Raw genomic sequence first — 26573 nt, forward strand, 5'->3', positions numbered from 1 at the left:
GCAACTTGCGATTCGCTGATGATATCGCCTTGCTTAGTAACTCAGGGGACCAATTGCAATGCATGCTCACTGACCTGGAGAGGCAAAGCAGAAGAGTGGGTCTAAAGATTAATCTTCAGAAAACTAAAGTAATGTTTAACAGTCTCGGAAGAGAGCAGCAATTCACAACAGGCAGCGAGGCACTGGAAGTAGTAAGGGAATACATCTACTTAGGGAAGGTAGTGACGGCGGATCCGGATCATGAGACGGAAATAATCAGAATAAGAATGGGCTGGGGTGCGTTTGGCAGGCATTCTCAGATCATGAACAGCAGGTTGTCATTATCCCTCAAAAGAAAAGTATATAATAGCTGTGTCTTACCAGTACTAACCTACGGGGCAGAAACCTGGAGGCTTACGAAAAGGGTTCTACTCAAATTGAGGACGACGCAACGAGCTATGGAAAGAAGAATGATAGGTGTAACGTTAAGGGATAAGAAAAGAGCAGATTGGGTGAGGGAACAAACGCGAGTTAATGACATCTTAGTTGAATTCAAGAAAAAGAAATGGGCATGGGCAGGATATGCAATGAGCAGGGAAGATAACCGATGGTCATTAAGGGTTACGGAGTGGATCCCAAGGGAAGGGAAGCGTAGCAGGGGGCGGCAGAAAGTTAGGTGGGCGGATGAGATTAAGAAGTTTGCAGGGACGGCATGGCCACAATTAGTATATGACCGGGGTTGTTGGAGAAGTATGGGAGAGGCCTTTGCCCTGCAGTGGGCGTAACCAGGCTGATGATGATGATGATGATGATGATGATGATGATGATGATGATGATGAATGCCATGCAAGTGCACTTTTCTTTTAGCGCTGACCGTCATCAGACGCAAGGCTAATCAAACATATCGTCACACTGTTGAATGTCTGAGACTCACCGCGAGGAATTCCGCCGGTATAGTGCGGAGGTTGTCCTTCCCTGGGAGCTCGAAAAGCAGCGCACGCATCGGTCGGAGCCGCACGGAAGCTATGTCCACTGTGCCCCCCGTAAACAGAGCCGGAGACTCGGCGGGGCCCAAGACCGCGTCGGCTGGTATAAGGGCGTCCTTCGCCCGAACGTCGCAAGTGGAAACCGAACCGGAAGCGGCCCGGAAGTTCCTCCCAGTGGCTGCCGTGGGAGCACAAAAGGACGCATGCGGCGATGGACTCTTGACGCAGCGTTCTGCTGCATTGGCGACGGCCAAACCGAGGCGATCCTCATCAAACCTACATTATACATGTTGTGTTGCATCAATTCGCGCTTTCTTTCTTTTCTCTGCGCTTTTCGTTGTTGCCGCTGCTACTGCCTCATCAAACCTACATCAATTCGCGCTGTTTCTTTTCTCTGCGCTTTTCGTTGTTGCTGCTGCTACTACCACACTGCTGCTGTCATCTTATTCAGTTCATTTCGCGTGTGTATGTGTGTCTGTGTGCTTTGTCGGCTTGGTGTTCGGGCTCGTGTAGCAGAGCGGGAGGGCCGGGAACGAGCAAGACTCGATAAGACGGTGGCTGCGGATATGCCACCATCAGCGCAAGCGACGCGTATAAAAAAATAGCAAGCGCGCAGTTAATTGCTCGTCCCGCTAGCGATGCCTGAGGGTAGGCGCGAACTCGGGAGAGAAAAGATGATCCCTGCGCTTTACTTTTGTTGTTGTTGTTATTTGTTTGTTTGTTTTTGTGTAATTGGAGAGCGGTCGACGCGCGGCCGTCGACCGAGTGGCTTGCCCCCGATACGAGACGCCGTGGAAGTGGAACTGTTTACGTTCCTGGGCCGGAGAGGGCGAGACCGCGGAAGAGTCCACGCGACCAAGGGGGTGGCCGGCGCTCGCGTTCCTTACACACAGAGGGTGTTTCAGCGAACACTTTATTTTTTTGTTTTTAATTGCCTGTGGCTAATAGAACAATTATTCTAGTCCACGAGCGGGTATACTAGAAGGGACGGGCATTGCTTGAGCAAAAAAAAAAAGAAAGAAAAGAAAAAGAAGAACGTTGAAATGCATAATCGACTATAATTCACGAAAATTCTCTCATTACGTTTCTGACCAATTGCGTTATGGCACATATTGCAATTTACAAATTCCAGCGGGTCAGACTACGAGGTATGTCCATTGAAAATAATTGTGTGGATGACAGCATCTACGAGATACGCGCCGTCAAACTTGCGGTGAGAATGCATTGTCGTTCCACTTACGTTCTTCACAAAACACCGTTTTATGCAATGAAGCACAAGATTAACTCGAGCGCAAACACACTTCCCCGCATAGTTCCGGAATTAATATCTCGAAACTGCTGTCATCCTCAGAATTTGTTCCAAGTAGATCCGCCTTGCGAACTCGCCGGCTAGAATTTGTGTGTTGCAATGTGTGGCATAAGACGATTAGTTAGAAACTTATTGAGTTAATTTTTGTTAGTTAGTCGGTTATGCATTTCAGCTTGTTGTGTAACTTATGTCCGTATGTTCGAGTAGACCGGCTCATGGACTAGAATTGTGCTCTCTGCCACAGGCTATATTTAAGTGTTTTTGAACTGTTCGCTGAAACACTCGGTATAGTATATATGAACGAGAAGAAGGGAAACTGGGGGGTTTTCTGTTAACCACAACCATATGAAGATAAGGAAAGCACAGAGGATATTATCTCTAGTTTTTAATTGAATTGTAGAAAAGAAAACGACTGCGGATGAAAGACAACTTGCCAGAGGTGGGATATATATATATATATATATATATATATATATATATATATATATATATATATTGTGCAGCGTTGTACAGCGTCAGCCCGGCTACGGTGGCATGTGGCCTCCGAAGCCAGTTTTCCCCCAACTGGGATGAAAAAAAATCCCACAGATTTTCGCAAAAAAAAAAAGCGGTTGTTTAATTCGTAAGCATAATTTCGCTAAAAATATATATATATTTTTGTTTGCTAACGAAAAATAGACTGCAAGAATTTTATAGCTTTAGCTTGTTACTTCTGCGCCAGTTTTGAAATATCCAGAATACGAAGTCACTAAACTCAAGCTAAGAGCAAGGTGTCGCAGAGCAAGTTGTTCTGTCAAGCAGTGTACTACTACACAAAAGAGAAGAAGACATCAGAAGGCAACGTAAGGAAAGTGTTAATTAAAGAAGGCAAGTGCTCGTGCTTATAGCAGGCCTCTCCGAAAAGGTTCAGGTATAAGATACTTGACTGTTTTCGAACTTCGTAGTGTTGGCCATTTCACAAGCTGCTAGCAAGCGCCCCCTATACCTCGTACACCACGATCTGCGGCCGAGACGCGTCAAGTGGCGGTGGGATCATATGGCGGGTCTTGTTCCTGTGAGACGAACTTGAGCTCCTGCGTTGCTCCCTGTGATCGTTCTTCATATTTTTGTTGTTGTTGTTGTCGTTCGCTTAATAAATCAAGTTGCATTCAATCAAACCACTGTGACCTGCGGATTGCTACTATCTTCAACAATAGGGTAGCCAACCGGACACGTCTTGGTTAAGCTCCCTACCTTTCCCTCTTCATTTCTCTCTCTCGCTCTCGCTCTCTTCTCTCTCTCTCTCTCTTTCTCTCATAGGCATGCAACTCCACGCTGAGACTCGTTTTGCAGTATATCTCAAGCAGCACACCGCTATATGTGGGTATTAACGTTTCTTTTTTTTTTCTCCTTTCAGAAGCTAAATGCGCATACTGCGGTCACCGACAGAGGCTGAAAATTGTAAAGTTACCTGGTCAGTGGCTGTTACGAGAAAAGCAAATGAGAGCTACACTTTTATTTTATTTTTACTTATTTTTTGTGAGTATGGGTGTGCACCTCTCTCTCTCTCTTTCGTTCGCCGATCCGCGTGACAAGGCCATCTTTAGAAATGAAACAGGTCACTGACCTTAGTTAGCGACCTGATTCGTTTTCTAACAATGCTCTTACCTCCACACCAGACTGTATTCCGCCGAACTCTAAACTATACATAAGGTCATGTGCGTCCGACGACTGGTGCTTGTTCGTGTTTGTTGCATGCGTCGTGTTGGAAGAAGAGCACGGGCTATAGGAAAACCCCAGTGCAGACGCCCGCGTCACCGCGAAGGGTCTCAAACCTCCGTGAAACGCGAGAACGCGAAAAAGTGAATGACAACCAAATCGGACCAAATTGCGATTCTTTCGACAGTCAACTAGGGTGGTTGCTTGGGCTAGTCGGTAATTCAGGATAAAAAAAAAAGAATGACGTACAGCGCGAAGGTACAAGGACTGCGACAGACGACATATACACTGCGCTGAATGTCGTCGCAGTGAATGTCGTCTGTCGCAGTCCTTGTAACTTCGCGCTGTACGTCATTTTTTTTATCTTACGACAGGTTTCCGAAATTTACCGGTGGTTTATTGCGAGCGAAGTAATTCTGGTATTAGCGTATAACGAGGTGTCTGACTTTTGAAACGAACTGAACCAGTTGTAACGCTATTTATAGCTGCGCGGCGCACCTATTCGGAAACCAAGCCAGCGGATCGGTGCGCAGGTTCGAATATGCCAAGCTGGACCGAGCGCAGCGCTTGCTGTTGCTCCGCAGTTTCTCGCGAGCACATCAACGGACAACTCACCGCGTTGAATGAGAAAACCGCCTTTTTATGTTTACGCCGCAGAACTATTTAAAGCGCGTCATGAAATTTACATGTCGCCTTGCGGCGTAATGTGTGTCATGATCTATACTTCAGACTTTCCGAGCTATACCCAACTCCCTGCCCTACCAAGCCTGCAGACAACAGTGTCTTAGCGAGGACATTCCTGCTGCTTAATTAAAACATCGTAGTTAACACTATAAGGCTCGGACGTACAGCAGAGCTAAGCAGTAGAGCTAATACGGGTGTCACACGGCGCACTTTTGATCGCGATCAAGCCCGATCGCGATCAAGCCCGATCAAGCCCGGATCGAACTTCTCGGTCGTGATTGGCTCCTTTGCACAAAACGCGCGAGAGAGCCAATCACAGTCGCGAATTTCGATCCGGATTGGTCCCTATCGCGATCAGAAGTGTACGTGTGACACCGGCATAACAAAACAAAGCTTAAGCGCTCATCCCACTAATTTATTATTATTATTATTTATAAAAGCGCCCGCTTAAACGAAAGTATACTCTCCGCGATTTGAATCGCATGCATAAAAGGAAAACAATGGTCTACTCACCGGAAAAGAAAGAAAGAAGTCGCCCCGATCGAAGTGTTTCTAACAAACCAGCATACAGTTTCGGTCAACTTTTTTCCCAATGCGCAAGTCTCTTATCCATGTCGCTCTCCGATGCGCGTCGTCTGCTCCACTCGGCAGACGACGGAACGATACATTTCCATCTTTCCACCGCGATTGCAGGCATAATGCTACTCAGCAAAAGGGTTTCGACATCTGTTTTCGGGCTTGGGCGCGGCGGCATCGCCACTATTTCACAACTACGAGGCAACTTTGCAGCGTGCCCCGTAATGCGAGAACCTCTTTCGCTTCAAGGCTGAACGTGAATTCGCTGTTGCTGGACGCCGCCGCTAGGTGGCGAGCGGTAACGCGTAATCGTGGTGAGGATGGAGAGGGCGCTAGAAGGAAGTAATATCGGGTATAATCCCTCATACAAACAGGCGGGTACAGTAGTAGAGCAGCAGCTTCCAGCTTTATTTTATGCGGACGACATTGTGTTGCTAGCTAAAAAGCAAAGTGATTTGCAACGTCTGACCAATATCTGTCGACAGGAAGGCAAGAAATTAGGTTTGAAATTTAGCGTTAGAAAATCAGCTGTTATGGTATTCAGTGAAAACAGTGAACAGACAGTGGCAATACAGGGCCATGAAATACCTCGGGGAAGAGAACATAAATACCTTGTTATATGGATAACCTAAGGCGATAGATGTATGAAAACACAGGAAAAAACAATAACAGTAATGGGCGAGAGAAATGCAGCCATAATGAAGCGCAGAGCGCTATGGGGATGCAATAGTTACGAGCTGCTCCGGGATATGTGGAAAGGTGTAATGGTTCCAGGACTTACTTTTGAAAATGCAGTTTTTTGCTTTCAATCGGGGATGCAATCAGGACTCGATGGGAACCAAAGGTCAGTGGGAGGCCTCGCATTGGGCGCTCATGGGAAGACTAAAAATGAAGCTGTGCAGGGTGATATGGGCTGCACTAGTTTCGAAGTGAGGGAAGCTCACAGTAAAATTGATTATGAATAACGACTGAGGAATATGGAAGAAAGTAAATGGGCTGGGAGAGTGTTGAGGTATCTGTACAGGAAAAACATGGATTCACAGTGGAGGAAAAGAACTTTGCGGGCTTCTCATTTGCCCTTGTCGAGGTTGCAATTGCTTAAGCCGCAATTGCTTAAGCGTACGCGCGATTTTTCGCAAGCTGCTCAACAACTAAAATAAAATGGTGATGGCCCCTAAAAGGCAATTTCGTCTCGTGGGGATCGACCAACCGCGGTTATTGGTCGCGGTCCAAACGGGGAGGGGTCGGCACTGCTAGTGCGATTTCGCGCTTCCGGTGCGGCGAAAATCGCGTCGCGTGAAATACGGACACCTTACACTTTACAAAGCCTCCAACCAGAATGTGTCGCTCGTTGGGCGACATACAACGGCGTGGCATTGTCTGCGATCACGAACGCGATCAGGCAATCCCGCTTAGCGGAAATGATCTGTTTGCAGCGGTTGTCATTATTCAATGCTTGGTGTGGTGCGCCAGCGCCATTTAAAAATATCCCCCGCTATAGAACTGATTTCCCTTCGTTCTCGCGCCCAGTTGCACGTCTGCTGTTTTAAACGGCAACGTGTTCTGTTCAACTCGTATTGCACTTGTCGCACGTGACACATGGTTTTTATTGTTTCCATTTGCGTTTGGTGACTGCGAGCTGCGCACAATATTCGGTTGAGCTACGGTCATTGATGCTTCGAGTCGACTGATCGCTATGATCGTGGCACTGCTGAAGGTTTACGATCTTCGTGGTTGCTTACCCACGGTTGCGTTTTCGGGAGCAGGTGCGTACAAGTTTCTTTGGCGCCGCCCATTTGACCCGCCTATTGTGGGTGGCTTACGCCTATTCGCATGGCCATTCGTACGCGTAGCTAAGTCTAGCGGACTGAGAGAGAGAAAGCGAAGGAGAAGAATTGCAGAGAGGTCAACCAGACGAGCGTCCGGTTTGCTAGCTTCCAGGGGAAAGGGAAAGGGCGAACAGAAAGAGGAAAGCGGGAGAGAGTGAAAGCTGCGCGCGCACGCAGCAAAGCGCCTTGAAATCAGTCGAGCGGGCTGAAAATAACGAAACTTTAGGCGACCTCGTAGCATGCGGTCGGTTGCAGGCCTGCTGTTCTGTGTAGCGGCTTCTTTTGGAGCCTTGAACGTTGCTAACGCCAATCCTGCGCGCTGCACTATGCATGATGCCAGCTTTCACGCCTATAATATATGGCGTGTCGCTTTTTTGTTAATTATTACCAGCATTAATAAAAAAGCCAATCGTGAAGTACGTAGCACAATCGCACTTATTTAGCGGGAGAATTCAAAATGGTTGTTGGACTAATTATTGAAGTTTCACTAATTTAGTTTTAAACGAATAACTTTACGGCGCATATTGCAATTCACGAGTTGTAGGCTGTGATCTTGAATGGCATATTCACTTTGAACTAGTTCTGTGGTGGATGGCGTATACCAGTTTTGAGATAGGTAGTGACTACAGTGACGGGGCCCGGCACTTTAACATCTGCACTACAGTGACGGGGCCCGGTACTTTAACATCCACACTACGGTGACGGGGCCCGTCGCTTTAACAACAACACTACACCGACGGGGCGGGGCGAGGACGACTTATGGAATCGCCATCTGTCGGAAGCGCCTCACATGCGTCGGCGTTAAATAAAGGTTAAATAAACATACTACGCGGCAGCCCTCCTGAACAATTCTGCAAGTACTCTCGAAATGGCAGTATTTTACCTTTAAAATAATCATGTTGGACAAACAGAAAGCACAGAATGGTTTACAAACGCTATCTCTTCGCCTACTACGTACAGTAAGCTGGGACACTGCGAGCGGTCGCCGCAATCGATTCCACCGAACCGGTTTGCGTGAAGCGTAAGCAATCGCTGAGAAAACTATGTGAAATATGTTCTTATAGTGGGATGGCTGTCTGTGTAACTAAATGTAGCATAACAGAATGAAGCTGCAATGCAGCGATCGCACGGGTTCGCGGTGACCGACTTCGCGTCTGCATGCATGTCCTCGCGCAATGTTTCGCTTTCGCTCCGAGCACGTTTTTGCACCGTGGCGTGAGCTTTATGCCGCAGCATATGAGCATTTGACAGTACGCAAGCAACCATTGTTGCATCGACACTATCGGAGCTGTTCAAAAATAATTTCGTTATAGCTAGGGTCTTCGACGCCTACAGCGACTTGTGATATGTTACGCCGCGATGATTCAGTCTTAATTTTCTTTTTCTTTTCTTCTAAAGTCTTGGAAGCTTCAATATCATTATTTCTCAAATTTCATCGAACTGCATGTTTATCGGTCTTCTAAGCGAGCAATTACCCACTGCTTTTTTTTCTTAATTCAGTAGAATATTCATTGTCTGGTGTACACACAAGCAGGAACATGTGCCGTGCCTTTTTTAATGTGTTTTTACCGTTCCCCTTCCATTACAGTGAACTTTCGTTCTTTATTATAATCATCATAGGTGTTACAGTGCATACGCAAAAGATTGTACATTCGTGGACAAGTACCCATTGCGGTCGTTCGATCCGTATGTGTATTACTGCACGGAAGTTGCTGACATCGTGAAATTCACGTGGTGTTGTGGACGTACAGTACTGTACTGTACTGTACAGTACTGGAATAAAATATCGCGGTCCGTGAAGTGCTTGGCATCCCCATAGGCGCCAGCACCGAGAAGCTCATGCAGCTGGGGGTCCACAACACCTTCGATGAGGTTGGGTCACAGAAGTTAGTCCAGGTGCTCAGGCTCGCTTCCTCGCCTGCGGGGAGGCGGATCCTGGAGGCGCTGAACTTTAACCCGTCAGGGAAAGGTGGTGCGTGCTCGACGCGTGGTCGCGGGAGGCCGTCACGGTCTCGCCGTTCCCGCGCAACGTGCACCCGCAACGCAATGTAGGCACACGCCGGGCCCGAGCGGCCGCACTTCTCGGATCCGTCGCCGACGATCCACGATCGGTCGCGTTCGTCGACGTCGTCCAATACGGTTCGTCCGACCGGTTCGCGGCGGCCGCGGTGGATCACAGGGGCAACCTAACGCCGCGTCCGTGCGGGGCAGGTGTCCGGATTGCGGAGATACATTCTGCACTTTAGAACACATGCTCTGGCGGTGTCCCTCGTTACGGGACCACGGTCATCTCACCACGGAAGAAGAGTGGGAGGATGCGGTCAGGCACGGCCTGCCCGTCCCAACGTCGGAACGGCTCGCGGCGGCCCCCTCCCTCATAAGGGGGTTTCGGAGTCGCTCCTCAGGACCTTAATAAAGTTCACTGCCTGCCGTGAAGAGCTCGAAGTTCTTTGCATAGCATGTTTGAAAGAAGTGCGGCCATTGACGTCGCTACAGTGTTGACGTAAAGTGCCGGTCCCGTCTGTGGTTAAGGAGGCGGGCCCCGTCACTGTAGTACAGATGTTAAAGTGCCGGGCCCCGTCACTGTAGTGCATATGTTAAAGTACCGGGCCCCGTCACTGTAGTACAGATGTTAAAGTGCCGGGCCCCGTCACTGTAGTCACTACCTTTGAGATATGCGTTCCCAATGTTTGCGACGAAATGCTTTGGTGTTTGCAAGTAACTTTGGGCTTGAATGCATAAAGATGCGGTTTAAAGGGACACTAAAGGGAAACAATAAATCAGTTTACACTAATAAAGCATTGTTTGAGAACCCTGCAGGCAGTCATTTCAAGAAACTAGTTTGGATATTAGACGAGAAAATGAAGGTCCAAGTATCAGTATTTGAATTTCGCGCCGAAACGCCAGCGCCGGTACGTCAGCGTGACGTCAGGGATTCCAAAGTTTGTTTTCGCATTTGGGCCGCGTTGGCTGAATAAAGGTTCCCGAAACTTGGCATGTTTAATATTTGGTTCCTTTAGAACACAATGTAGTCAATCTGTACCGCTATATATAATTAGTAGGCCTTAGAAGATGCCATCAAAATCCATGACGTCACAGCCCCCAGGTGCGTGAACTTAAGTAGGCGTCGCCACCCGCATTTCGTTCTTGCGCTTTTTCTGGCTTACCAAACGTCTTATCGTTGTAAGAGTGGTGTTTTTGGTGTTGTAGAACGGTGATTTACTAATGCAGAAGAAATCACTTTTCACTTTAGTGTCCCTTTAAGGTACAGCTGTACAACAGGGGATTGTTACCGCAAGTTCTCGAATCTAGTGCTGGTTTAAATATTTGTTCCAAGTTCGTGTGCCTTGTGAAATCACTCGCTTCTGTTCGTGTATTGTGGTACGTGCGCTAAAAGTGACGAGTTCTATGAAGTCGATTAATGAGCTCTTGCTAATTCTTCAATTATATATTTTAATGCCTGGTGTAAGTAACGTCCGCCTCTTCGGCTAATCCAGCGGAATTGACCTCTTGCGTAATGCCGACTACCTTGAGCCCACGTTGACTTCCCAGCTCTATCGTGAAGGGTTGACGTACGTAATACTTTGTCGAGAGCGTGGCGCGCTGGGATAGTTGCGAGCTCTACAAATGCGGATAATGCATTCAAATTTCACACCTATATCGCGGATAGATCGACTGCGACAGATCGACTGCAACGGCAGGGGTGGGAAACCTACCATCGGACAATTTCAAGGTGAGAAATAAGGGCACTCCGCAAGGCTCGGCCACATCTCGTCCACGCTTTTAATCTTGCCGTGAGCTCCTTACCTTTTATTTTAAACGCGGATGATCTGGCCATCTGAACAACAAAAGAATCGGCACGGCAGCAAGAGGTGATGACTGCAAGAAACCCTCGGTACAACGGAATAATCGCTGCGAATTTGCCACGGACGTCTCAATAATTTTTTAGAATAAATTCGTACAAATGAACTATCGAAAACCGCGCCTACGTATGTACGTCAGTAGTTTCGCTTGGGCAATGCATTGGCTTGGGGTCTCCACCGTCCCGTTCTCCAGCACCAAGAAAGTAATGTGCTGCCATCTAGGAACGCTTGAAAAAAAGCTCACAGTGCCGCTGCTCCATCCTGTGGTCATGCGCCCAAGCAATTTTTGCGTACCCAGACTCTGGCTCACAATTATTTCTCTTGTGCACAGCCTCCGAGCCACTGCAATATTCGAATTATTGGTTTTCAGGCCGCTGGACTTACCCTGGCATCTCGGTAACGCAAACCGATGAAACACGTCAGGTGATTGCGCTTGGCTGCGAAATGGCTGCGAACGGCCGTCGGCCGTTTCCTGTGTGGGCTAGCGGGTTCTTGCTGCTAGCCAACGCGCGAGCTGCCAGCGCAGGTGTGTGGGACGTCGTTTTGTGTCGGTAGCTGGGACATAACGACGGATCCCCGTCGGAGAAGACAATTCACTGGCGGATACTACTTCTGTGACCGTGCGTTGAACGTCCAAGACGAAGTGCGCCAGAGTTTCGGACGTCGCCCGCCGTGGCCACGTAAGTCGCGAATCGAGTTCCGGGGTAGCAGCTGGTCAGTGACGTTGACTAGCCCCCCCATTCATTCGCCGGCGGCTGTCTCATTCAATCTCCGGAGGCAGTTGATGACTATGGGCTGTCGTGAACTACTTTCGTCGTCGATACAGGGGCCGCGGAACTCTTGACGCGCGCGCCGTCCGCCAAATGGGTGCGGACAATGGAGCTTCGAGTGCCTCTGCTCGATAACCGCGAATCGGCGGCCAACCCATCCTCGATAATGAAGGTGCAAGATTGGGTAATGAGCTCCGGCCGCTTGCCGACGGCCTACCGCATCGGTAACTCGACGCTCCGCTGCCAGGTCAACTTCGTCGTGGCCGTGGCGTTCATGGGCATAACATGCCTGCTGCTTATGTACGCGCTGCTCCCGTGGGGCAAGTACCACATCCTCGAGGACCACATCGACGGTCCGGGCCACGAGCACGGCCACCAGCACATCCTGAAGGAGTACCTGCCGTACAACTCCACCTACCCGCTGACCAAGCCCATCGTGTACGGCCGCAAAGTGCGCTACAAGATCGCCTGCATCACCGACTTGGACACCGAGTCCAAGCTGAAGGGAACCGAGAACACCTGGGTGAGCTACCTGAAGGTCGGCTACCTCGTGGTGGACAAGACGATGAGCGAGGTCAGCATCGAGTGGGAAGAAGGCATGACCATGCTCAAGGGACAGTTTGCCATGGGCGGCCGTGGCATGGAGCTCTCCGAGCTGGTGGTGTTCAACGGCAAGCTCTACACCATGGACGACAGGACCGGAGTGGTGTACGAGATTAGGGACAACAAGGTGATACCGTGGGTGATGCTCACCGATGGCAATGGAGAGGCCACGAAAGGTGGGTCGGCTCGTGTTGATATCTTGCGCTGCTCATAGATAAGACCGTGTTCTACATGTGATGTAAAAAAGGGGGGGGGGGGGGGGGGTTGTCTCTGTAGCCATATTTCAAGGGTAGCATGAAAGCCTACATGGGACGAAAGATCCTGAATAACCAGACAAAGCTTGGGACGAAAGATCCTGAATAACCAGACAAAGCACTTTGTCCGGTCGTTTTGTGTCGTTCCTTCATACTATGCAGGTTTTCTCGCTACCCATCAAACGTGAATCAGTACCAACTTCACTAGTCTACCATTTTGTAGTGATGCAGTGTTCGCACAGCTCAGGCGTAACGATTAATAAATGGTTTCAGATTAGGGTACGCAAGTGGCTTGCATACGGAAGAGCCCAAGCACTTGCCGAGACCCAAATGTCTCTATACATAAGCATAATGCAAGCCGTTTAAGTCCCTAACCTAAAGCGCTCCAATAGCTAGATGCTAGACACTCGACGTTCAGGTTGGCACAAATTCCGACAGCTCTGTGTTCTTTTGTTCCACTTGTTGTGTGCAAGCTAACCCAGTCTTAAACTAGCGTTGAAATCGGTGTGTTTCAAGAGCAGCGCTGACATGGCAACAGGTCAGTAGGTGAATGTGTAGGTGTACTTGAAAGTCTGAAAAATTGGTTTGCATCCAAGGAAAGTCCCTGCATTTTCCTAACGCCTTTTGTGCCTCTGGAGAGTGCAGACAATGGGGTAAAGATGCAGACAAGTGCAGCTGACCTTTGTGGGTTCCATTGTTGTGCCAAGGTTTAACACGTTGCAGCTTTGAAACATGACTCATTCCACTTTTTCCATTTGCCACTTTGTTTCCCCCTCCCATAATTGATTCCTGTTTTCTTATACTATTCTGTGGCCTTCTTCATTAAATTTTTTTAAATGAAATAACCAGCATCTTATTCAAACCAGTGAGAGTACCAAGAAATAGTTATACTTAACACCCACTTAATTGAAACAGTGCTGCTATGACTTCAAAACATAGCTATACACCTTTTCAGACATTCACAATGAAGAAAAATTTGTCTGAGCCTGGAGCCCAAGCTCAGTCTCCTGCTAACTACACTACATAGTCGCATCATATGTTAAGCAAATTAGGCCACTTAGTGATAGTGCTCTGGAACTAAATTAATAGTTAAAGCTGGACCAAAACTGGACCAAGTTGCACCAAAATGGCTTGTGCCCATTTGAAGTTTTGCAAACCAAGTGTTCTGGCTATTTAAGTGATTGGCTGAAGATGTGCGACTTACCACTTGAGCCTTTAAGATATGCTACGCTGTATGATAAGGCACTGAAGAAAAACTACATGCTATAAATGTGTGTTGTGAATGCAATGTAACCTATGCACAATTAGAGAAGACAGTTGGGCTAGTTGGTGTTTGTTACAGACATGAGACGTTAATAACCTATGCAGCTTACCAGCTATGCCTTTACTGTAACTACTGTATAACAAAGTGCAGGAAAACTTGTTGTGAATGCAATTTAATTCTGCTCTCGGTTTGCAGTTGTCAGGTTGATGCTTCTGATTTTGAGGTTGTGGGATCGATTCCCAACTGTCGTAGCCACAGTTCAGTGGAGCCGGAACTCAAATGTATGCGTGTACTGTACGTTGCACACATGTTGAGTAACCCCAGATGTTAAAATGTAATCTAGGCTCCACCACTACAGTGTCTCTGGTAGCCTATGTTGCTTGTGAGGCGTAGAATGCCATGCCATTAATCATCGGTTGCGGTGTTCACTGCGTGTCGCCTTAATATAGCTTGCAAATGCATTGCAGCATCAAATGGGAAGGAAAGGCGCAGCTACGCTGCTTTAGTAACACGTATTAAATTCGTCTAAATATTGCCTTTTCAGCCGAGTCAGTAGTTGGGTGAGTTGGTATGGGAAAATATTTGTTGCAACGTGAACAGATGCAGATGAAGACGAGAAACACAGGACGAGCACACGTCCTGTGCTTCTTGTCTGCGTCTTTTTGCACTTTGCCTGTGCGCAGGAGCAAACTTAAGACTAATGTACTTAAATTTAGGGTGGAAGGTAAAGAACCCCGAATGGTTAAAATTATCCGGAGTACCACACTACAATGCACCTTATAATCAGATTATGGTCTTTGCACATGAAACTCCAAATTAAAAAAAGAAAAATCTGCAATCACGAGTGCAGTCGCTAGTCAGTCTATGGGACGTTGTTTGAAGCTATGTACTTACACAGCGTAAGTGCTCAAACTTTGTAGTTGTGAGCAGTCTGCAAAGCTGTACAGGAAGTGATGAATTAAAACTGCCAAGATTTATAATTGCATTCAGTATATGAGGCAGTGCACTGAATTGGCAAAGACATCAGATGCAATTAAAAGAAGTGCATACCTCCAAGAACTGTTATTTTCGGGTTGCATCGATCACAGTTGGGCTTGATATAGTGCTTGAACCTTGAGTGAGGAATCATGTTCGATGCTATGTCATGCAGAAGTGAAGGTATCTCCGAAGGCAATAGAGAGTATCATCCCTGCTGAATATTTATTTATTTATTTATTTATTGAAATACCAGCGGCGCCTGAAGGTAATATTACAGGCAAGGGGGAGAATACATAGTGTTTGCAGGATGCTGGCGCGGAGCAAACAAATTACCACAAACACCGCTATACACCAACAAAAAATAACCGTATATGCCATTATACACCAGCAAAAATAACCGTGCATGCTATTATACACCCAACAACAGAGCTCGAAACGACACTTCAGTTCGGCATTCAATAAGTTGTTGTGGCGGTTCATTCCATCTGCTAATTCTGCGTGAAAAAAATTAGCTGTGAAAGGCATTCGTTCTACAATTAATTTCCCTTGTTTTCCATCCATAATCACATCTTTGAGATGTAAAATGAGGAGGCAAAAGGTATTTTTACCTGTCTACATTAACCATTTCGCCTTAAATATTGAAAAGCATCTCGAATCGCATGTTTTTTTTCTGCACCTGCTTAATAATTCCCAGCCCATCCTTAAGTGTAGCAACACTAAAAGGGAAATTATAATTATTAGAAACAAATCCAGCCGTGTGGTTTTCTATGAGTTTTGTTGTATTTGATGAGCTATTCGTTTACAAAAATTAACTTTTCTATTGCTCCAATTCAGAAACAGGTCACACAAATGGTGCCAGAAGCACTGCCTAGGTTATTCTTAATGCTGTCATGACGCAGAGCAACCTTCTGCGAGGACCTACTGAGGCATTCAATCCTTCGTCGCATTCTTAAAGGGACACTAAAGTGAAAAATGATTTCTTCTGCGTCAGTAAATTACCTTTCTACAACACCAAAAACACCACTATTACAACGATAAGACGTTTGGTGAGCCAGAAAAAGCGCAAGAACGAAATACGGGTGGCAACGCCTACTTAAGTTCCCGCACCTGGTGGCTGTGACGTCTTGGATTTTGATGGCATTTTCTAGGGCCTACTAATTATATATAGCGGTACAGATTGACTACATTGTGTTCTAAAGGAACCAAATATTAAACATGGCTAGTTTGGGAAACCTTTACTCAGCCAACGTGGCTCAAATGGGAAAACATACTTTGGAAACCCTGACGTCACGCTGACGTACCGGCGCTGGGGTTTCGGCGCGAAATTGAAATACTGATACTTGGACCTTCATTTTCTCATCTAATAATCAAACTATTTTTTTGAAATGACTACCTGCAGGGTTCTCCAACAATCTTTCATTAGTCTAAACTGATTTATTGTTTCGCTTTAGTGTCCCTTTAAACTGCAGGCAACAGTCAGCTGCTGACAGATTAACTCTACGAGATAAGAGGCAAGTACAGGTGGTGAACCTATTGACACACGAAAAAAAAAACTATACAGGAAGCATCATATGGACAATGCTTTCAGCACTTTCTGCACCCAATGTAGAATCGAAGTTGGAAAAGCAAATTTGTGTTCGTGAATCTTTTAACATCGAATAGTGCTTTTCAAATAGTAGAAATTGTTTTTGCCTCTCACAGCCCCCTTCTGCAATACTGTCATTGCTACATGGGTGTAAAAACCTGTACTTAAACATTATCAATTTCAATTAATTAGCTAATGGACTGCAACAGTAAATCAGCCAGCTAGTGTGCAGTGCATGAAAGGGATAAATAATAAAGCATGCTCTCAATTGTTAAAAACTATTTTCTAACAATCCATTTTTGTTAAAATAGACCACGCGGCATTTGTGGCTCCTATCAGCTGTGTCAATGCAGAATTTATGCCATGTTGAGAAACATCAAAGAGTTTATGTTGCGGTGTGCGTAGTCATTCAATCTGCATTATAAGATCTATTCTTCACTGAGCTAAGGGAGGCTGAATATAACCCATAACTTGAACATTTAAACATTTTGTTTACCAGCGTATTATGTGGCAGCCGTGGTGAATCGAAACTAGCCATAAAATTGCAATCGTACAAATTGAGCTAAGTGAAGCCAGAAAAAGCATAGGGCAAGTTACTGGTTATGTTTAATTGAAATGTAGAAATAATAAGGATCAAGGGAAACGAAAGTGGACAAAAGGATAACTTGCCACAGGTGGGGAGGGAGCACACATCTTCCATATTTGAAGCTAAACATTTCGACAGAATTGCCTGTCTGGTTGGGAAATTGATTAGGACTTGAGACTGACTCCAAACAAATAAAAAAGCAGTGAAAGGAATGTGAAGTGTCTCCCCACCTCCCGTTCTCCCCCTTCCTTTCTTTGCAAAAGACACTTTAGAAGCGGCACACCGCCACCCCCGAAGTACAACCCCCTGAAGAAGGAGCCGAATGGGCTCCGAAACGTCGGGCTAATAAAATTCATTTATTTGGTTGGAGTCAGTCTAAAGTCCTAATCTTCCATATTGCACGCGCTGTGATTTGCAGCGCCATTCCCACCGGCCACTTTCTTAGGTATTTGTGCAAGCATCCCAGATTAGCCGTGGGAGTGTTAGCCAGTGCCGCATCTGGCCAAGTTGACAGGCTACAAAGTCGGTGTACTGAATCACCCTCATGCGGCCACACAGGGTTCAAGAGCGAGTGGGCAACAGTGCGAGAAGGCGTCCTGTACATAGGTGGCCTGGGCAAGGAGTGGACGAACAGTAAGGGTCAGGTGATTAACCACGACCCCCAGTGGATCAAGGTAGTGACCCCGGGAGGCCGCGTGGAGCACCGCGACTGGCGGGACAACTACCGGAGGCTCTGCGAGTGGGCAAAGTATGGAGCCCCAGGTAGGTTTGTCTTCTCCCTTGTCTTGTCTTCTCTTCCGGGGTAATATTCTCGGCTGTTCGCTTCGGAGGTGCGATCTCTTTTGCACGATTTTGCATGACTGTGCTGCATTTCATACTTAGCAGGCGACACTGTATAAGTTATGCAAGTAGTGCAGCCATAGCAGCCGTAGTTCACAGGTTTGGTGAAACAGTTTTAGTTCTGCACAGCTTTTTCTTGTTGTCTACCTCATATATTACAGCTACAGCTTGTGTATGCGAGGTTACATCAAATCACTAATTACTTGTGCACCTTTGTGCATCCAGTGTGCGACATACTATGTATAGGTAGCGAGTGCAAGGGGCATACTGTAGCCAATAGTTGCAGAAACCGATCACTTCATCTGTTTGGTGGTAAATATGTTCAGACCTGTGGTGCCTTTGATGTAATAATTGTGTCATTTTTTGTGACGCACGGGCAAGAGACTTTAGTTTGAATACCAATATCTTTCTTTAATGTGTGACAACTCCTTTCTGGCCACAAATGCAAGCTTGGAGGTATCGCTCTCTAGCCTTTGCAGCATTGCTTGCCATGTATGAAATGGAGTTTAGCTACTGACGAAGCAGCATCAACGGGCAACAGCATCCTCCCAGCTCAGCCAGTGCCAAGCATGCTCTCTTAGCACAGGGCTAAGTGCTGCTGCCCATAGGTGCCGAATTGTCTGGTGCTCAGTAACACCAAAAACTTGCAAGAGTGATTGTATCATAACGTTGCCTTGCTGGCCTGCTGTTTACTGGCTCCATAGTTACATGTGTCCCACCAGTTCATGACATTATCAGTCCTCGAATTAAATTGCGGAATACTGCCAGTGTCATGCTTCATTTCAGCCCCATGTGCGCAATGTTGGTGTCTGTTCCATGTTTCAGTTCAAAGTCAGCAACTGGCAAAGGCTTTCACGTTGAGTTATAGTCTGAGGAGAGAGCGTAAAATGTTGCTAAATTGATTTCATTTACCAAAGCAAACACACATGAATATGAATCTTCTCCAACATAAAAGTAATATAGTATAGCAGTGTAAATTGTTAAACACTGTTTTTAGCAAGAACATATAAGGTATATTCCATATTTGCATATTCCGTACATATACTGTATTTGCATGAGCAAATATGGAATAAGGTCTTGTTCTAAACATACAAGGCCTTGCTCTGCAAGTCCCGCACATTGTTTTCACTTTTATTTTTGCGGGGTGCGGGCCTTACGTGAGGCAGGCTTATGGCTACTCATCGAAGCCGCGAACTCTGATTGCTATACAAAAAATCACAACCATTAGCAGCCGACTGTAAACATACACCTAACCTGTTGTCCTCGTTGCTTGCACTGCTCTCATCCTTTGATGAGCTCGCCTCATTCGTGTCCTCCCACGGCTGGTTGTGCTCCATGCTGTTTATTATGCTCATCGTCTTGGCTTGAGTGAAACTGCAACGCATCGCCAATAGGCTTGAGTGAAACTGCACGCCACGCATTCAAAATTAAAGTGCGCTTGTCCTGCTGCAGTGTGTGCCTGAAAGCACAATCCAGCTAAAGCTGCTAGACATGCGCCTCAGTACAGCCGACACCGTTGAAGCACGCTGGATCTGACGTCGGTTACTGTGACGCACCTGTGGCAGACATAATACGCGTGTGGTATGATCTAGTTGGATGTGGTGACAATGGCAATGCCTACATTTTCAGAATTGTAAACCCCCCTCGCCCATTTCTCTCTATTCTCATGGCTCTTCTTATCTTGCAAGCGACAAAGTTTTGAAGGAACTAGGCGAGATTATAGTGTGGCCCATGACAACACCTTTCAAGGCAAGACCTCGCTCACAACACAGTCGATTTCCATTAATTTTACCCTGGTGGGGCGTGGGAATTGGTTCAGGTTACCCTTGGTCTCAGTAAGCTAGTTACGGAGCATAAATGCTTTTCTTGTATTAGTGCCCTTGGTTGATTTTTAAAAGGCTGGTCAAATAATGCAGCGTCGCATTAATGGAAGTCATCCATACTGTTGCCTAGCTGGTCCCATCGTAGCACAGACAAAATGCAGTCGCTCGACTATCATTTGCGTTCCAGGATACATGATTCACGAAGCCGTCGCGTGGAGCCATCGCTTCGGCGAGTGGTTCTTCCTTCCCCGTCGTGCGAGCACCACAGCCTACAATGAAGTGGAGGATGAGGAGAAGGGCACCAATCTCATGCTGCGCACAGACCCTCAGTTCGCTCGTGTCCAGGTGACGAAGGTTGGACCACTGTTGCCGACCCATGGTTTTTCGTCGGTCAAGTTTGTGCCGAGCCTGACTCGCTCAGACCAGGACAGCATTATCCTCGCTCTCAAGTCAGAGGAGTACAAAGGAAAGACTGCGTCGTACATCACTGTGATTCGCGTTGAGGATGGAAAGGTTCTCTACCCCGAGACCAAGATTGGCGACTACAAGTTTGAGGGGGTTGAGTTCATCTGATGTGACCGACGGCTTGTTGTTGTTAAAATGTTAGTTCGTGTGTGCTGTGGCCTCGTGAAGCCGATAAAGGTAAAATTTGTATGCTGTTAAATATTGTAAATGGATTTTGTGCTCTATCAACCTTCTTGCTTCTTGCTTTCTTTTCGCTTGATATAGCAGTAGAATATTCTCTTACCACCGCATGATTGCTTTTGACCATGGTACCAATTACCCAAAAGAATTGGAATGAATTGTGAGAGAAATAAAATACTCTTCACTGGCCTAAGTGGTGTCTGACATGGGAGAATCGCGTTACTGATTCTGTAGATGGATTTTATCTGGTCACTAGCCTGTGACTCTCACTACATGAAAAAGGACTTTCACCTGCTTGTTTGTCAGTAGCTAATGCTTCATATACTAAAGCATGTTCTTTAATAGCATTTGTGTAAAGCCATGTCTTTATCAGCTTCACGTAGCTGTGTCCAGAGAAGCGTTTGTGGGATCCTTGCTTCCAACCCACCAAGAGGTAGTTTGCCTTGCTGACATATAATTGTAACAACACCGAAAGTCGTGATAATGCCTATGGCTGCTTCAAGGAAGCAATTCACCAAGTTCTCTTGCTACAAGTTTTATAATCATTGAGAGAAAACATGCTGCTGTGGCAATTTACTATCATTGTTTGTTATGCCATGTAGCTTTGCTTCTAGGAGTGTTACTTGTGGGATGTTCAACATGCGAGGAAACTGCCACCAATGTAGGTATAAAGTAAAAACTACCTTCGCTTTTTGAGTGGAAAGGGACGAAGTTTTGTCCTTTGTCCGTTCAAGTTGGTTAAACTTTTTCTAGTCATTGTTTCCTAGCTTCCTGCATGCTTTTCCCATTGCTTAGCATTGAGCATAAAGCCTTGACCTTTTATTTGAACTTGGCTGCTGTCATCTCCAGTTCAATGCAACGAGAGGATTGAAATCAATAAACTGCTTTGGAAATTTCTTGCTTTCGACTGGTGGCAGCTATGCGAGTACAAGGGTGAAGCTTGTCAGTATTCTTGAGATCTGTTATGGGGTGCCCTCTCACTGGTACCGGTACCAGCTTTACGCTACCGGTTTTACACGTAAAACAACTGAGTAGCATCAAGGTTACTTTTAGTGACTGAGGTTTGGTACTTTATAACCTATAGTGTACCCATTTATCAGAAAGTCTTCAGATCAGTTATGGGACATTCTGTCACTAAAAGCCTTACTATCGCAGTAACAATTTTATGCTTATAATGGCTAAGTAGTTTCTCAAGGTTTCCTTTTCTAACTAAGGTTCAGTACTTCATATTTACCCACTTGTGACAAACTCTTAAATATATGTGGTGTTTTGTGTAGACGGTAATACAAAGATTATTGCTGCTTTATTAGGACAAATGGGGCTTAGTCCTCAAACTGGCCTTGCTTCTTACTGTAGTGCCTATATAGCAGCTTGTTCGAGGCAACAATTTGATGCTGGAACTTCATTTGTTTATGTACAGTTGGCCTCGAAAGTTTTTACAATTTGACTTTCACAAGAAAGCCAAATTTCAGTAGCTCAGTTTTTTGCTTTCTGCCTGTAAATTTAGTACAACGTGTACACTATTGTAAGTCAAATTCCAGGAAGCATGCCCAGGATCTAAAAAGTATTCAACTTTTTCCCAGGTTCTATTCTACACCCTGTAAACTTCTGATGCCAACAGTACAGGTGTCTTGAGATGGTTTGTCATATATATGCTGATAACTTGCCCATCAAGTACTGTGTGCCTTTGACTGTCCAGCACAGGAAACACTGCTAAGGCATGATATGCTTTGCTGCCTGTTGCTGACCCAAGTGAAGAGAGATCTGTGAAAGTTTGTTTTCAATGTGACATGCAGTTAGGTTTGTACAGAAGACGTCATTCAAAAGGTACTTGTAGCGTGTTCTGTTTTCAGGCAGTCTACTTGCAGGAAATGGGACACAAGATGTGTCCTTCCTTGCCCCCATCCTTTTTTTTTCTTTTTTCTTTCATTCTACTCAACATATCGAGACATGCAAATGCCCACGAAGTTATCTATATACAGAAGCCACTGAAAAGCTTGCATATTATGTCGACTTACTGTATCCTCATGTATCCTCGCAGCTGTGAGGATATTGAGCCGATATAGTCTGGACCCTGAATGGCATACGTAAGCGTACATTGGACACCCACATATTGCAAAGATAGCTTCTTCATTCATTCATGTTGTGCTTCCTTCCATAACATGCCACAATCACTATGTTGTCAGCCAACTACAGCATAATGACAACAGATCGCAATGGTAGTTGATAATTATAGCGATAGAAATAATTAATGAAAAGTGATAGATACATGGGAAAACAGTTGTCCCAAAATGTGGCCCCAGGAATTCAAGAGAACAAACCTTTTGTCTTGAGACATGCACAGTGCATCTGTAAATGTGAAGCTGTACATTCTGGCGATGAGATTTTTGTTCTTGTTGTTCTCATCATGGCTTCCACGTTCAAAATAACTACCACAGGCAGCTGCACACATATTGAGAGCTGGATAACACTATGGAACCACATAATGTGCGATTTGTATTGAATTTCTTTTTTTCTTGAAGTGGCATGGTACCAAATGTAGTGGTATTCTTTATAGGTGCTTGTGTATAATAGTTGCAGCAATAATGGCATTTTGTGACGTTTCTTGCCCCCTCCCCCCCCCCCTCTTGCTTTTCTTCTTTGTTGAAGGGGGAATGCCGGTCCTAGAACTCACTTTTTTTATACCAATTGCACAGTGCTCTTCACATTTTACGCTGATTTCGAGTACATAGTGGAAAATCACCCTTTTCGAGCAGGCAACCTTGGCACTCATTCTACCGTGAATATAGGCAGATCTGATGCCTTTGGGAGCTGCATTTCGTGATAATTAACACTGATGCATTATTTGCTTTCCAACGAGTCTGGAAACATAGTCTTCAAGACTTTTATTTTTCTTTTAATCTTCAGCCACAAATGTCCCTGATTTCCCCAACTCCCTCCTTTAACCAAGTATCAAACCTAAAGTAGGCGCACTACATGCAAAGTTTAATTCGAGAGCACTTTTTTCTTTTTCTCACTGCACAGAAATCGGTGCATAATATGTGTTCATAATCACTGCGGCACCTACCAAATTACCACTTTCTAATTTCATCAGCACAGTGTTATTTGAGAAGAACTTGTGACTGAAAGTGTAGACCGGGCAAAGTGGACAAGCAGTGAGACCAAAGCCATTTTAGTGGCTACTTTAAAGCCACTTTAGTGTGGAGACTGATCCCTCTACGCCTGCTCCTACCACCTGCCTCTATATACTACAACCTTATGATCTAATCGCCTTACCCCCACACGTCCATCCGAGTTTTGAGCTGCTTGACCCAAACAAACCCAGTTCACTATGAAACGTACTGAGCAGCAGATTTTTGTGTGCAGCACTTTTTGCATCACAAGTGCAGCTTCTATGTGCCACGTTCCACATTCGCGAGTGAAAATGATCATGTATTGGAAGCAAAATTGTGCAGAAACCACCGACAATGTAAGCGAATAGCCGAACGCTTCTAGAAAGCTGTTCACTTTATGAAAGGAATGATGCGCTTGATGGCATATATTTGTTGTGAAAATATTTATGTAGCGTTTCTTTTTTCATTGTGTAATTCCGTAGGGAGCAAAGCCATTAACTAGCACATCTGTGGTAATACAGGTAGATGGCATGTGTGTCTCAAAGAGCTTTAATAGTTTGCATTCGGCAACTAACATGCACCACAACTCGGTCGTGTGGAAGCATGCACCCTTTGCGTCAGCAGTGAAAGTCCAACAACCGATCACGAAAATGGCCAAAAGAGCAAAAGAAAGCGATTTGCTTAAAAGGGGCCCTGAACCGCTTTTTATTGAAGTTGAGAACGACATTTGAAGTGAAAATAGGTTACTTCAGGAATACTTTGCTGCAGAAAATACTTCAATGCGTTTAGCAGAAGCGGAGTTATTGGCAATCAAACATGGCCTCCACTGTGCTCCCATTCCTTCTTCAACGCCTTGCACTGTGATGGTTATGGCCCACAACGCTCCACCTTCTAAATGTCACCATAGCGCACAATTCAAATTTGATTTTGGATGTTAACGTAGATGCGCGGCCTTTGGTGCCTATGATGCGCTAAACATAAGCCAACCATGGTTGTCCTCAGCAAGCCGCAGTGCACTTATTCGATGGACTCGTGGCAGCACACCAGGGTGGTCGCGGTGTCTGCCATAAAGCCGGCCACAGTTTTATGTCAGCTATCGGCCAATAGCAGCCGTCTAAGGGAATGACAAAGCATCCAGAAGAGAGTGAGGACAGGGCCTTCTGTTGAGAGCATTTGAGAGAAGGGTGACTTCGTGATCCACTTGCGAGCTCAACGCATTGCGTACGACAGCAAAACTTGGCCGAGATGTTCACAACGGCGTATGCTCCCTGCGGACTATATTATTTCACAAATCCCGAGGAGTAATTCAGAGTCCCTTTAAGAGAAATGAGAGGAAACGAAACATATTTTCATTGATTATCAGTAAATCTACCAGGAACTACTGCTGCCTACATCCTGTGCAACATCGATGGCTCAGTTGGGCTTCTCCTTGAGATCAGTTGATCGAGCACTGTGACTGAAGCCAGTGCTACAGTATCATTCTTTCTGGAAAACATAATCTCCCTTTAGTGCTGTTTGCACCTCCAGAAAAGCGCAATCGACTTGCCCAAACATGTACAGTAGCTTAATGTAACTTACTCAAAGTATCATCTGGACACTTTTAAGAGAGCCTAAGAAACGTGCCCCAGCTCACAGTCTGGTTGCGACTCTCAAAAATAACTTGTGGAGCTCTTAAAGCAGGGGCGTGCTGAAATTGCCTTTGCAACGTTCTAGTCACCACATTGCAGCAGGTGCTTCACCATTTGCATTTATTGTAGGGTTTGCAAACAGACTGCCACGCAGCCTTTTGTTAAGCATGACATTGGCTGCGATAATGTAAGGATTTTATTCCGATGGTTATTTCTTTTTGCACTTTTGTCAGTGTTCTGAGTGGTGTGTTATCTTGTGTTATCACAGGGAACAGACGGCCATGAAAAGTCATTGATAAGTAATAAATGGAATCCTTACACTATACTGGCCCTTGTTTGTTTTGTTTCAGTTGCAGCTGTTTGTTGTTTCAATTGCAGTGTTTTAGTTACAGCCGATGTTAACACTCGCTGGTGTGCATTGCGGTCAGCGTGTGCTTCTAACATGTGCAAGCACCGGGCTGGTGTTATGAACCACCTCAACCGATACGTCCCGAATTGTTAAAATGAATTGTTTGTTTGATTGTTTGTTAGATTGTGTAACTTCCCCGAATTTTTTTTTTTATGAAGCATTGGACACTATCTTTTTGTGTAATCAAACGTAAGACATATTTTAAAGCTATTCCTCTGTTTTGCATTCAGGCATGGGCTTACTGTTTTGTAGCTGCTTTAATGGTTTGATCAGCAGTAGTTATAAATAGTATTTATGCATTTTGCCTTTAGCCTATGTGGTATAGCTTGGATGTGAATGTTTTTCTAATACTGGGAGTTATGCCATGCACTTATACCAGCTCAGCGCAGATGTATGGGATCGCTAAGGCAGTTTCTGAGTACAGCCCTTGGGGCTGTGTTGCCATCGCCATGCCATACCTAAATGATTACAACATTGAGACAGGAATTCACATGCATCAGTCATAAACTGCTCTTCGAGACTGCAAATGCAGCGCATGTTTTTTGTTTGTACTTGCTTACTTGCTGGCCTCCACTTGCCTTGTAGATTTTGTTGAAATTTAAAGTTTGTACTTTGTTTAGTGCTTATTAGCAGGCAATGCTGTGAAAGTTGGGGCAACTTTTCAGTGTCTTCACCTGTGGCTAAAAGATGGCAGATTCCACACTAGAAACGAAAAATGGGGAAAAGAATATGTTCCACATAACTCTGGCTCCATACATTGCAGTTGTAGTAGGTGAAAAGTTGTTACATAGATCCAAGGCCACTTCTTAATGAGACGTACAGAGTAAACATCCCTTTATGAACACTTTACGTGCATATTACATAACTTCATTTAATGAAATATTGACTCTATACATTACAACTGTAATAGGCTAAGTTATCACGTAGATGGCAGTGTGGATCTTAACAGCTTCACAAGGAAATTTGCAAAGAGGTGCATTTTTATGACTGGGTTACCCACACATCACCCTCAGCATTGCCTGCTAAGAAAAAAAATGTAGCACAGATCAATGCCTGGCGTTTGTCTAATCGAGTGCTGTGCTTCATCAGTCGTTGACATGTTTCAACGAGAACATTGCAATTCATACTGCTCTCTGAAGGCTGCTGCACAA

At 45.6% G+C, this 26573-nt stretch overlaps 2 protein-coding genes across 8 annotated transcripts in view; one reads left to right on the forward strand and one right to left on the reverse strand.

Moving 5' to 3' along the window:
• Window positions 1–11415, reverse strand: part of LOC139049043 (solute carrier family 22 member 3-like) — a 41592-nt gene extending 30177 nt beyond the window's left edge. For 2 of the 7 annotated variants that reach the window (XM_070524152.1, XM_070524154.1), the window contains exon 1: window positions 5170–5404. Coding sequence is in view for 3 of the 7 variants with exons in the window: in XM_070524156.1 (XP_070380257.1) it covers window positions 914–982 (69 nt within the window). In the remaining 4 variants the exon portion in view is untranslated. Of the gene's footprint in view, window positions 1–913; window positions 1201–5169; window positions 5407–11308 lie in introns of those variants that run through there. The other 5 variants (XM_070524156.1, XM_070524150.1, XM_070524151.1 and 2 more) reach the window with 5 other exon arrangements.
• On the forward strand, window positions 11179–21170 carry LOC139049044 (soluble calcium-activated nucleotidase 1). Its single transcript, XM_070524157.1, has 3 exons — window positions 11179–12473; window positions 17523–17726; window positions 19815–21170. Exons 1-3 carry the CDS (start codon window positions 11801–11803, stop codon window positions 20198–20200), a joined length of 1263 nt encoding a protein of 420 aa, XP_070380258.1. The 5' UTR covers window positions 11179–11800; the 3' UTR covers window positions 20201–21170.
• The last annotated feature ends 5403 nt before the right edge of the window (window positions 21171–26573 follow it).

Source organism: Dermacentor albipictus, chromosome 8 (assembly GCF_038994185.2).
Source record: "Dermacentor albipictus isolate Rhodes 1998 colony chromosome 8, USDA_Dalb.pri_finalv2, whole genome shotgun sequence".
In the NCBI taxonomy this organism is placed as follows: domain Eukaryota; kingdom Metazoa; phylum Arthropoda; class Arachnida; order Ixodida; family Ixodidae; genus Dermacentor; species Dermacentor albipictus.

Bases quoted from the DNA above. Each gene is read 5' to 3' on its own strand.
- LOC139049044 (XM_070524157.1), top strand. From the start codon at position 11,801: ATGGAGCTTCGAGTGCCTCTGCTCGATAACCGCGAATCGGCGGCCAAC. The intron at 12,474-17,522 runs GTGGGTCGGCTC...GCGGCCACACAG, and splicing joins CAATGGAGAGGCCACGAAAG to GGTTCAAGAGCGAGTGGGCA. The intron at 17,727-19,814 runs GTAGGTTTGTCT...TTTGCGTTCCAG, and splicing joins GGCAAAGTATGGAGCCCCAG to GATACATGATTCACGAAGCC.